The following is a 12,723-nucleotide window of genomic DNA, read 5'->3' as shown; positions in this document are numbered from 1 at the left end:
TTTCTTTTCTTTTTTTTTCTTCTTGTGTAATATGCTTGCATAATTAATCTAGTTGATACAAAATGAAGTGCTTTATGAATTTGTAAATAAGAGTTCTCTTTAGCTTGAAGGGGATGTGTAGAAGCAAGCAAACAAAAAATCTGTATTTCTGTAGAAATTTCAGTTCTTTCTATTTGTTTGGTGTCTGTATGAATTAGTAATCTGGAAAAGTTTGCTGTTTGTAGCAGTGTATCCCATAACGATAGGGAATGAGGTAATGCAAATGGTTTTTACTCTTTTCATTCTGTCCTGTAGCACTTTGCTGTGTTCATCTATTCGTTCTAATGTAAATGTTTTTCCATTTCCAAGAGTTTAGTACTGCATGAAATGCATTCACCATTAAGTAACATGGTTTCCTTAAGGAGATGCTTTGAAACAGTGTTAAAGAATGCAGGCTTCCTTCCTTCTTTCATGAAATTGTTCCTCTTTGGTTTACTGGTCTGTTTCATGTTGTTGACTGGAGAGCTTTTAGGTAATTTGAAACACTTCATTTTTTATTTTTCAGATCATTGTATAGTAGTTTTTCTTCTAAAGGTTAAGGTAATTTTAAATGATGGAGTTTTCTATCAGTTGTTAAGCTTGCAGTTTGACCACAGCTATGAAATGGCAATAGTTGTGTGATGTTCCAACCATGTGAATGTATCAGACTGTTGTCAAACCTGGACACAGTTTGTATTCTGTTTCAGTACTTACGCTCTGTGGAAGAACTCAGTCTTTAGGCAGACCCGTCTGGTATGTAAATGAAGAGGGGAAAAAGTCTACAGTTTTCTTTTGTGCAAGTAGCAGCAATGCTCCTGATAAATGAAATGGTCTCAAGTTGAATATGTTGTAAGGATAGCTAACCCTTCTGAAGCCAAAATAATAGTTGGTACTTCTTTTGTGTTGATTGATAGGCAGTCAACTTCAGGAAAACTTAATTTTTAGGGGATGTAAGTGAGATTTGTCCCTAGATAGAGTAGTCTAGGCACCTGCAGTTAATAGAGTGCTTCTAACAGTATAAAGATACAAGCAAGGTAATATTTTATTACAATGACTAGTGTAGTCTGGGAGTCATAAAGATGTTGTGCACAATACAACTTTAGGATAGAGAAATAGGGAGGAGCAATATGACCTTCACTGACTGTGCATAAGCAGTTGTGGCCTCCACATTAGCACTTGTCATGTAAGGTTTTATAGTTGTGAGTAATCCTCTGAAGATGTGAGTTTAATGGTTGATGGTCAAAATGCTGAATAGGAGACTAGAAATCATTGAATAACTGGACAAGAAATAAAGAATCAAATAGGGAACATAGCACTGTTAAATCTGTAATGCAAGCATTTGCACACTGTATGAAGGTCTTGTTTCAGCTGATGGAGTTGTGGTGGAAATATTCATAAATAGTGATATGTGCTAGGAAAAAAAGGAAGAAAGTATAATGATGTGTATACAAAATATTCTGTAGGAAATTATGTGTAGTGGAACTAGTTTCATTTTTTCCCCATTTTGCCATTAGAAAGGTGTAGAGAGAATGATTTGGGTTGAAATGAACAGAAAATGAACACTTCTCAGCACTTGCTTTCATTTCACATACTCTAATCCTTAATTGCACTTCAAGTTTAGAGCAGAGTAAAATGTGTGCTCTCTCACAAGGTGGTTGATCAGATCGTGAAACACGATACAGCTGTTGCCCAGAATACTTGCTAGTAATAAATGGATGCAGAAAACAGGCTATTGCATAAAAGAAAGGGTTCTCAAGGGCTATTAAAGGTTATGGTACAAATGCAGCCTCAGTTTGGGATACATCTGACAGTTTGTGGCTGTTTGAAAGTGGGGTTCTATAACAAGGAATAACTCCCACTGCTTGCAAATACTGTTCTTGTATTTTAGTAGTCTGTTCATGAGTATCTATTACTGGCTATTGCCAGAAGGCATGGTAAGTTGGCTGTACCTGTGGTCTGATGCCATATGGCCTCTTCTGGGCAGATTGAGGTTAAGTAGCTAATACCAACTAATTTAAATACTATAATATAGTTTAATTTGTGGGATTGTCTGTGTTTGTTTGTTCTTTGGATAAAAGGTGAAGGAATGTCTCTTTTACAACCAGAATATGTTAAATACAGGATAATGGAGAGAGAATGTCTGTTCTGTATTTTTAAAGCTGTTTTATTGCAAGTGCAACTTTGTTCCTTTAAATTGCCTCTGCTCTGACATGTATTGACAGTGTATTTTATTGCAGGCTTTGATGGATTCCAATCTACCTAGGTTACAATTAGAACTGTATAAGGAGATCAAAAAGGTGAGGTTTGCCTTCTTTCATGTCCTTCTGCAGTATGCTATTTAGTGTTCTAGTATATGAGATTCTAGCCTTAGTGTAAATAGCGTGTTTATTTTTTTAATGTCAAGATCAGAACCTCACTTTTGAAAGATCTCTGACTGCTTAAAATTATTCTACTCAGTTCCTTGCTATTGGCCCTATTTATTGAGATTTTTCCACCTCGAAAGCTTATCTGGCAGAAAATGTGTGAGCATTTGGTGTGAACAGCAGTCTGGGATAGCCTTAGTAACTCTACAGTCAAATGAATAAGCATATTAATGATGTTTGCTTCACTGAGTGAGCTGGAATGCATAACTTCAAGGAAAAAGTTGGTGAAAAGTAGGTGGAGGACACTGAAGTTCTTAATTTGCCAAAGCTTCGTGCAGGAATTATTTGACCAAGACCTGAAGTGGTCTGATACAAGTTTTAATTAGGTTGCTTTGTGACTGTGTGATATATACTTACAGCTAATGTAAGAAACATAAGTAAAAATAGTGAAGCATATCTTTGCACCACAGTGCGCAGTTTAATGCCAATCTTTATGTCAGTTGAAGATCTTTTTGTTTTATTAGTGTATGGATATATTAAATAAATGCTCTTTTCAGCATAGTATCACTGAAAATCTTGTTTTGCATCTATAAGCATATAGCAACTGGTATAAAAGAGAAAATATAGGTGGGGTTTGTCAGACACTAATGGTATTGATTATTATTATATTTCCCTATAATTGATAGAACTTCAGAAAACAAAATAAATAGGAAAAAAAGAACATGGGTAGCTTTTCTGTAGATAGAGTGTTCTTTTTCTGCTTGTGCTAACAGTGTTACCATGATGCTTTGATACACTAGCCAAAGAAAATAAGAAAAAACAATTTCTAAACACCTCAGTTCAGTTTTTGGGAGGTATTAATTTGAGAAGTATTTAGGTAAAGGTAAACGAAGTATGCAGTTTCTCCAAGTAGGGAGGTGGGGAATGTGGCACCTTTCCATAGTTTTCCACATTGCCAAACAATATTAAGGAGCTCCAATATATCCTCAGGCTCAGAATCTAATCATGTTCTGGTGCAGGTCGGTTGCATTCTTGAGGGTGATTATATAGATAAATAGATACTAAAGTCAGAATCCAAGCCATTATGAAATAATACATGGAATTTTTGAGGTTCTCAGGAGCTGAAGGTTATTTACTTGCATAGCTCCACTGCTGTCAATTTTGTGCTGTATTTGTATCTCTGCAAGTGTTCCAGTGATTTTAGATTCTTATATCATCAGTTTCTTTGTTGGTTGATGACTGTGTCTGTAGTATTTTAAGCTGATTTTAGCAAAATGGAGATCTCAGATGTTTCCTCTTTTTTTGGTTTTTATTATTCATTTTGGGTCACTTGGAAAATGCGTAATACAAACTAGAAAAATAAAGGCATTCTTGGAGCTGACTTTGCTTCCTTTTAGCTAGAGGAATTTTAGGGCTTATTGACACCTTTTGTTCTCATCTAAGTAAAATTGTATAAAATTAAAGCAATTGCAGACATTTTTAGTTAGATTGGTTTTGCTTGATGAAATGTAATGGTTGTACATTCTCTATAGAATGGTGCTTCCCGAAGCCTGCGTGCTGCACTGTGGAGATTTGCTGAGCTTGCTCATCTAGTTCGGCCTCAGAAATGCAGGTAAACTCATCCTAGCAAAGAATTTTCCAAAGTTTAACAAAATATAGACATTAGCAAAGTGTTCCTGTTCTCAAATTTCAAAGATTCTTCTTCCCTCACTGCTTTCCCTTATCTCTGTCACATTACCTGTGAACTGGCTTTATTGAATTAGGTGGTATTCTTCTGGCAGAACTTTAGTTCTGTGCTGTATGTGATTCAGTGGGAGAGGGAAGGAAACTTATAAAAACAGTGAGTTGTACTTCATAATGTTCTTTTTGCTTAATATTGTTTGCAAATCATATTCAGAAGACTTTAATAGCTAATAGATGCATTCTGTATGATTTAGTAATATTAATAATTGAGGAGTCTGAAGAGTATGAATTAAAAACATTTAGGTCAGTACAATTGTTCTTACCTGAAATTTGTTTTTCTTCTTTGTCATTCTTAGACCATACTTAGTGAACCTTTTACCCTGTTTAACACGAATAAGTAAGAGACCCGAAGAATCCGTACAAGAAACATTAGCTGCAGCAATACCAAAAATCATGGCAGCATTTGGCAATTTTGCAAACGACAATGAGATTAAGGTATCTTCACCATAGTAGTGCTTCCTGTTCTATCTCAAAGCACGGTTAAACTATTACTGCTACCAGTCAGATGTTGCAGTGGATGGTATAATAGCTGCATGTATAAATTAAGGCAAATGTTGTCCTTGCACAATGTAATGCTTTGGGTGGTTGAAAAAGATATTTGCTGACTACTTAACTTCTCTCCTTTTTTTCTTTATCTCCTTTTTACTTTATTAAAAGTAAAGTAACGTATCTTGTTTTTAGGTTTTATTGAAGGCTTTTATAGCTAATCTTAAGTCCAGTTCCCCTACTATCCGTCGAACAGCTGCGGGATCAGCAGTTAGCATCTGTCAACATTCGCGAAGAATGCAGTATTTTTATGCCTGGTTATTGAATGTACTTTTAGGTAAGATTTGGGAGGGGGAAAATTACATTTGCTTTGGATATCAGTAATCTGAAATTCTTTTCTCATGTATGATGCTAAACGTGAAAGTGGTTTTCAGACAAAGAAAGGATGCTTAGACATCAGTTACACAGCTAATGCTTTCTTTATATTGTGTTGTTAGGCCTATGAAGATAGTAATGGTATTTATTTCTCTGTATGTGGAATTGTGTGGTCAGTAATGTTGAAAAGAAACAGCCCAAGCCAGGGTAGCAAGTAGCCTATTGGAAAATGAGGAGATCTGGGGATTGTTGTTGGAGATCTTGCACAAGAGTCTGTGAAGACATTTATTGTTGAACAGCCTGATTTTTAGTGCAGAAGGTCTGAGGTTGTGGTTACAAGGTTCTTTGCATATGTAGTAGGCTACGTTGCAAATGGAGAGGTAAGGAAGACAGGCAGATGCGCAAGCCATTAGCCTTGTTACTTAGAAGAAGAAGTGATGAATGCAAACACCATGTAGTGACTTTCCTCATTCTACCTTGAAAATAGTGTGCTACTTCTCAGTCCTCTGTTATTTGTGCACAGTGTTCTTTTCTGTCTCAAAGGTACTGTTTTATAATGTTGTCAATGAATTTAGACAAATATTTATCATCAACAAATATTTATCATCATATATTTTGAACTTACTGCTTTGATCAGTACTTAAGACAAGAAGCAGAAGTGTAAGTATTATTTATTAGGACAGTAGCCTGTGCTTTGGAAAGGGGGAGCTCTGTTTGACCTCACTTAAAAGGACAAGTGGAGAAAGTCACTTGATAAGAGCATCTGGGATGATTTAGAGAAAAAAAAAAAGTATATTGAACAAAAAGTGGTAAGGAATAAGGGAGGAGAGACAGGGACCTCCAGCCATTCTCCCTCATTGCCTACATCATTGTGAGGAGTGATAAATAATACATATTTTTAAGTGTTTCTACATTAAAAAAATCTTTAGTTGTTGGATGGTGGTGTGGTCTTCTTGTTTTAAAGAAACTATTATATGGATACGTAAAAAATCATGTATTATTGTTAACCATCATCAGTAAGTTTATTCTCTTTTTACCCCCAGGTTTGTTGGTTCCTGTAGAAGATGATCATCCTACACTTTTAATTCTGGGTGTTTTACTTACGCTGAGATATCTCATACCTTTATTGCAACAACAAGTAAAGGATACCAGCCTGAAAGGCAGTTTTGGTGTAACAAGGAAAGAAGCAGAGATTTCACCTTCACCAGAACAGCTTGTACAGGTAAAACTTATGAGGAATAACTAACCTGGAGGATATTTGAAGTGGAGTCGGAGGAAAATCTTTTGTGTAATACAATGAAATGCTAGTTTGGCATTGAATGTTTCAGCCTCTTTGTCTTGGTAACTGATAGTTTGTCTATTGTTTGGAATTCCTGGTAAATAATTTTGACAACGAGAAATCTGAGAAAAATGTTTGTTAGGTGCTCCTGAAGAAGTCGATGAACTTCCTTAACATTAAAGCATTATTTGATTGATTTTTCCTTCTCTAACAATTAAGCAAGCATCTTAATGGAGGCTCCTACTGAGAGGGTGGTTAAATGACTAGAATTAAATAAACTTTTCTCTGGGAAAAGGGTGATGAAGATTAGATACACCATATCTGTCATTTTTAATGCATTTTAATGCATTTTTAATGAGATTTTATGTGGTATATGAGAGCAAATATAGTATGTGACGTCTTTACAGAAACTTACTCCAGTACTTTGTTGTTTTTCAGGTTTATGAATTGACTCTGCATTACACTCAGCATCAGGACCATAACGTTGTGACTGGAGCTTTAGAATTACTACAACAGCTCTTTAGAACACCACCACCTGAACTTCTCCATGCTTTGACTGCTTTAGGTGGCATTGCACAGGTCAGTGTATCCAAAGATGAATCTGCCATCAGGAACCGCAGTGGGAGCATAGTGGAGCTCATAGGTAAGCTGTATTTTCAGTAATTTGAGTTAAATTGAGATGACAGACTCTTTCCTTGATGTAAGTGTGAAGTATAAAATAGAAGGTGTGAAAGTATACATAGCATTTTTCCAGGTACAGGATGAGATCCCCTGCCATCCCCCCCTTTAAGTAGTTATGCATCTGTTGAGTAATGAGAAACTTCAAAGTAAATTGTTTTTGTTGGTGTTTTCTTATTTACACGGAGCAAGTTAACAGTGGTGACTGATTTCTTTTCACATTTATGTTCTTTTCACTAAGCACCTGACAATTGTGATTCATAGAAAGCTGATCTAACCAGAATTTATGTATTAACTACATGTATTAACTAAGGGTTTTGTGCTAAATAAGAAAACTAGCATGAAACTAAAGCATGACCTTAGCTGATCCATAACTTTTAAAATCAATTATTAATGAAGTGCATGTTCTTAAAATTGTCTTTTAAATGCTACTTACCTCTTTGAAAAGAATCAGTCTCTGACTGGATTTCTATAACGACTTCTTTGGACTATCGAATCATTCTAGTTTTGCTGCTCTTAGAAGGTAATGCATTAGCCGAGAGCAATCATGGCAGTAAAATTAAGAACACTTTTTTTTCTTTTTTAAAGCAAACTTTGCTCAATTTTCATAGAAATTTAAAAAGTCATTTGATGGTGCATGATGCAAAATAAAACAAAACAAAAAACCATCCAAACTTCATAGGGAACAAGTTTGCTGTTTTTTTCCTGACTTTGTATTTTTTTTTAACTTCCCATCTGTGGCTGTTAGAATTCCTTCATGATTGCAGCAACTCTCTCTTTGCCCTGATATGTTACTTTCTGTGATTTGCAGCTGGAGGGGGGTCTTCATGCAGCCCTGCTCTTGCGAGAAAGCATAAAGGTGATTATTTCCAGAATCAAATTTTTAATTGCATTCTTCTCTGATTTTTATTTCCTCTCTCATTTCATTGTCTTGCTGAGCTCTGGTCTTCATTCACAAATGCCTTCCTGTTTTCAGCTGATTTTAATCACAGTAAATCTTAAAAGAATTCTGACATAATTTCTGGTGGTTACAACCAAGACATTCTAAAATTATTCAAAGCTCATTCTAATATTTTTGCTGTAGTGCATTAGCAAAACTATGATGATAAATACTGATGAAATTCTAATTTTTTAAGACCATGTTTAGAAGTATTCAACTGGATGTTCCTCCTTTTGTCAGTAATGCTTAACCTTTAATGTAACTGACAAAACAGTTAACCTTCCTGTTTTTGGTAGGCATATTTTCCTGTTTCACTAATGCATGTGTATGTTTGCATGCTTTTGATATGATGCTTTTTTGTTAATTTTTCTGACCTGTCATTGATAACTAGGAATACTCATTCTGTGTTTTACTGTGTATATTTTCATTTCTTTAGCAAGCAACACATTCAGCAAGATTAAAAAAAATAAATCTTACTCTGAAATATTATTTTCTTAGTTTGTGCATAAAAGTACCTGGTTATTATATACTTTGGTTAGTAAGTCATATCCATAATGGAGTAGGTACAGCTTGCAATAGATTTGTCATCTGACCAAGATACTGCTGCTACTCCAGTGAAGCTGTGTGAGAGAGCAAGTACAGTAGGCAGACAGGTGTTGAATACAGGTGTTGAATGATAAGGTAAACTTCGTGGAAAGGTAGTTTAAAACTAAATAAGATTAAACAGACTCAAAGGACTGTTCTAGCACCTAGCTTTTTTTCTTCAAATATGTCCTTCCATCTTTGCATGCGAGGAATCTCTGTATGCTTTATTGCTCTAACAGTATACCTGAATATGAAATAGAGGGTAGAGCTTGGTAGAGAATGAAGTGAAATGTTTATCACTGCATCAATGAGCACTTGTTTGGAAACAATAGAGTGGATGAAAAGTTCCTCTGAATATATGTATTGCTGCAGCATCCTAACGTGAGACAGAATCAACAAATCAGAACAACAATGCATATAACTTCTAAAAAATGGTAGAATTGTGATTTTGATACTTTGAACTGGTAGTCTTCAGTGGAGATTTAATAATAATAGTGTGAATTCAATTGACTTGTTAAAACAGTAACCTTTCACTTTGCTGGAGAACGCACATGAGCCATTATTTTGTCCTCTTTTAATATCAAGGTGCAAATATTGTTTTGTGGTGTAGAAAATGGTACAAGTGAATTTAAAGATATCTCTTCAGAATTTTACAGCTTTAATCTCAAATTCTGAACTGTTCATTTCCTACCACTCTTCATTATAGGAAGAAGGGAAGAAGTGAGATTATCCTTTCTTGAAGTAGTTTTGCATTTTAATTACATATACAGTACTAGAGTTGAGCTGCTAGCCATGGGCTGAAACATCTCTAGCTATAATATTCTTTTATATGTTTAAAGTGAAGCTGATGTACAGAAATCTGTGACCCCCATATCGGAACTCATCTATGCCATATATTTTCAGTTATTACTGCTTCAGAACATCTTTATTTTTGAGCAGCTGGCCTATGCCAGTTTGTTTGTTTCAACCTTAGAAAATTATTTGGAAAGAAGGCTGAAAACTCATTTTTAAATGGAAGAATATGTTCTATATCCTAACTGGTTTTTATTTATTTATTTATTTTAGAGGAACACTATCCTATGGCTTGTTCTATAAAGTGATGTAAACATACAAAACGTAATATGCCCAATTGGTGTTTTTCAGTGTCCTTCTTTCACTCACTTTTAAAGGTGATCAGCTGTGGAAAACAGAAGAAAATTCTGGTTTGTTTCAGTGAAATGGATATGAATGTTGGAAAGAATAGAGAACGATGTGCTATCTTTCCTGCTTTGGGTTGGGAATTCTTAGCACAGTTTTACCCATTCTTGTGGGAATGAGCAGTTCTCAATAATGGCTGTGTTGTTTTGCACAAAACACGCACAGAGATTTCATGTTACCTTTCTGCCTTACCTACAGGTTTGAATGACATAAAACATACTGTTGTGGAGGAAGGTAGAGTTGTGTAGTTGTGATAGAGAAATGAGTACAAAAGACTATTAATTCTTTTGTCCACTGATTACTTATATGAAATATAAAACAATTCGCCTACAGTTGTCAGAATATTGATATCTTGCATGGTAAAGCTTGGACTGCTGGTGAAATTTATTCTAAAGTGCAAAACAGGCTTCTGTCTAACCAGTTGTCATGAATACCTCTGAGCAAACGGCTTGCAAGATGCAGAAGGATGGCTTCAATTGTTCCCTCTTTTCAGTAGAGTTGTATCTCTGTTTTATTCCCAGGCAGTGAGCATCTGCAGGTATCTTTCTCTCTCTACTGCCTCTATTTTAAATAGAAATTAAACTGTGAGTAAAGGAACTCTAAGATTATTGTATTAGGCTATAAATAGTTCTCATTCTTCCTATGGCAAAAGCCTCTCTAAAGATTTTTGCCTCAGTGGCTCCTGGACCTTAATGGATTTTGTCCATGGTTCATCACTCTTTCCCGCTTATGTTGTCTTGTGCTTCCTCTGAGCATCTTCACTTCTTTTATCATTGGAATTTCAGGCTCCAACCTGGGAGTAGCCTTTGACTGATGATTTTAATAGCCATTAAGAAAGAGGCTATTTTATTATTTGTGGTGCTTATTGTCCCTCTGAGTTGAGGGCAGACATCCAGATGCCTTAGTAAGGTGACATACTTGAAGAAATTAGTGGGATTTTAAGCATAGACCACAAAAATAAACTGGAATAAATAAAGATATAAGTAGTTCCTGAGTGGTTGGACCATTCAGTAGAATTGCTTAGCTGTGTTTCTTCACTGCTGGTTCTTACCTGAAGAAAGATAGTGAGGGACGGGATCTTTGCTTTCTTCATTCCTTTCTTTTTTCTGTTCGTTTCCTGTCAAAACTTTGAAAAAAATATTTGCAATGAACTTTTAAGTATCTTCAGCTGTTAATCATTTCATAACCATTTCCAGTTGACTGTAACTCTGGAAAACTGTAGACCTCTTTCTTCTGTCACTTCTCAGGTAAAATACTGCTTGGTGAAGAAGAAGGTTTGGAAGATGATGCTGAAACCCGATCAGATGTCAGCACTGCATCATTTGCAGGTAGTAAACGTTTCTTCTAGTGTTGTCACCAACCCATGTTACTTTGTTATAAAACATTTCTTTTACTGTGGGTACATAAAATATAGAAGTCTGTTATGATAACTACTAAGTGGATTGGCACTCAGAGGATGTGATAACCTTAAATTCTCTTTGGTATTTAATATGTACTTACATAATGAAGTTGACTGCCTTTTTTGTTTTTCTTTTTAAAGCATCATTGAGCTACTGGTATAGATGTAGTGGAATAAAGGTGAGGGAGGAGATGCCTTAAAGGTGATTGCCTCTCTATTGCAGTAATATAGGACATAATATTTAACAGTGTCCATATAAAGAATAAAACGATTGACTCAGAAATATCTGTTTTGCAGCTTCTGTGAAAGGCGAGATAACGAGTGAACTAGCTTCTTCATCGGGTGTATCAACAGCTGGGTCAGTAGGGAGTTCAGCTGCTGATCCTACTGGCCACGATATCATTACTGAACAGCCACGTTCTCAACATACGTTGCAGTCAGACTCTGTAGACCTGTCAAGCTGTGATTTGACAAGTACAGCTACTGAAGGGGAAGATGATGATGTGCTTAGTCGAAGCTCTAGCCAGATCAGTGCTGTTCAATCAGATCCCACTATGGACTTGAATGATGGTACACAGGCTTCCTCACCAATTAGTGATAGCTCTCAGACTACTACTGAAGGTCCAGACTCTGCTGTAACCCCTTCGGACAGTTCTGAAATTGTAAGTGTGCAACGGGCAGAGGGGGGATCCCCTTCTACTGAGGGTCCTGACATATCTCAGAGCTCTTCCATGGAGGGCCCAGACTTGGATTCCTCTACTTACTCGTCTTCTACTTTTCCATCCTCAACTAATAACAATGGAAAGGTCAGCAGCTCGCACTGCTATTGGAGAGCTTGACCTCCTTTTAACACTTTCCATTCAGCAATAATTAAAAATTAAGAAGCTATCAGCAATCTGTTCAGTGTGTAGGTTGTAAGAAGGCAAGCATCAACAGTTTTCCACTCACTGGAAGAATGTGAATATTAAAGGCTTGATATAAATATGTTCTCTTAACATAAACTTCAGTTTATATAGATACATTAATAATTGTTTTGGTGCAGAAGGACTAATGGAAGTGTTAAAGGGTGAATAGAATTTGGAATGCTAGAGGAATATTTTTGGAACCTAATGCTACGCATTGTCTTTTGATTCTGCTTTTTCACTTGACAACACAATGCATTTTAGTTCTTTTTATTCTGTCTTACAAATTTCTCCTATACTAGATGTATGTTGCATGATTTACTAATGCACCAGTTAAGTATCTAACAGCTGAAGTATGCATACAGTATAGCTATGGTATGAAATTAATCTCTCTGTTAGGCAAGTGTATTATGAGGCTGTAAATAAAATAGCAAAAATATAATTATTTGGAGCTAGAGAAAAAAATGAATTAGGGGGATAACGTTAAAATTTCTTCAGGGTTCTGGGTTTTTGGTTTGTTTGCCCCTCAAGTTTCCAAACTTTCGTCTTAGGTTTACTGGTAGCATCTTTGGAAGATTAATAGTCTAGTACCTACAAAAAACAGTAAGTTTACAGTTTTGACAAGCAAATACTCCTGCAAATGTGAGGATACAAGATCCAAAAGAGTGATTGTAATTGTACTCTCTGAATAAAATTTAGGCAGTCCAGAGGTCAAAGTGAACAGACACCTCGCAATTGGCAAGTTAGATTTGTTGATT

General features: G+C 35.8%; 1 protein-coding gene across 2 annotated transcripts in view; it reads left to right on the top strand.

Moving 5' to 3' along the window:
* The window catches only part of HTT (huntingtin), a 74,600-nt gene that overhangs the window by 7,028 nt on the left and 54,849 nt on the right, over positions 1 to 12,723 (top strand). The window contains exons 4-12 of one of the 2 annotated variants that reach the window (XM_031588319.2): positions 2,256 to 2,315; positions 3,914 to 3,993; positions 4,421 to 4,559; positions 4,806 to 4,947; positions 6,029 to 6,207; positions 6,703 to 6,907; positions 7,754 to 7,801; positions 10,912 to 10,992; positions 11,361 to 11,725. In XM_031588319.2, the coding sequence (XP_031444179.2) occupies positions 2,256 to 2,315; positions 3,914 to 3,993; positions 4,421 to 4,559; positions 4,806 to 4,947; positions 6,029 to 6,207; positions 6,703 to 6,907; positions 7,754 to 7,801; positions 10,912 to 10,992; positions 11,361 to 11,725 (1,299 nt within the window). The remainder of the gene's footprint in view (positions 1 to 2,255; positions 2,316 to 3,913; positions 3,994 to 4,420; positions 4,560 to 4,805; positions 4,948 to 6,028; positions 6,208 to 6,702; positions 6,908 to 7,753; positions 7,802 to 10,911; positions 10,993 to 11,360; positions 11,726 to 12,723) is intronic. The other variant, XM_031588320.2, reaches the window with a different exon arrangement.

Source organism: Phasianus colchicus, chromosome 4, assembly GCF_987193195.1.
Source record: "Phasianus colchicus chromosome 4, bPhaCol1.hap1.1, whole genome shotgun sequence".
Taxonomy (NCBI): domain Eukaryota; kingdom Metazoa; phylum Chordata; class Aves; order Galliformes; family Phasianidae; genus Phasianus; species Phasianus colchicus.
This window is presented reverse-complemented; position numbering and strand designations above follow the sequence as displayed.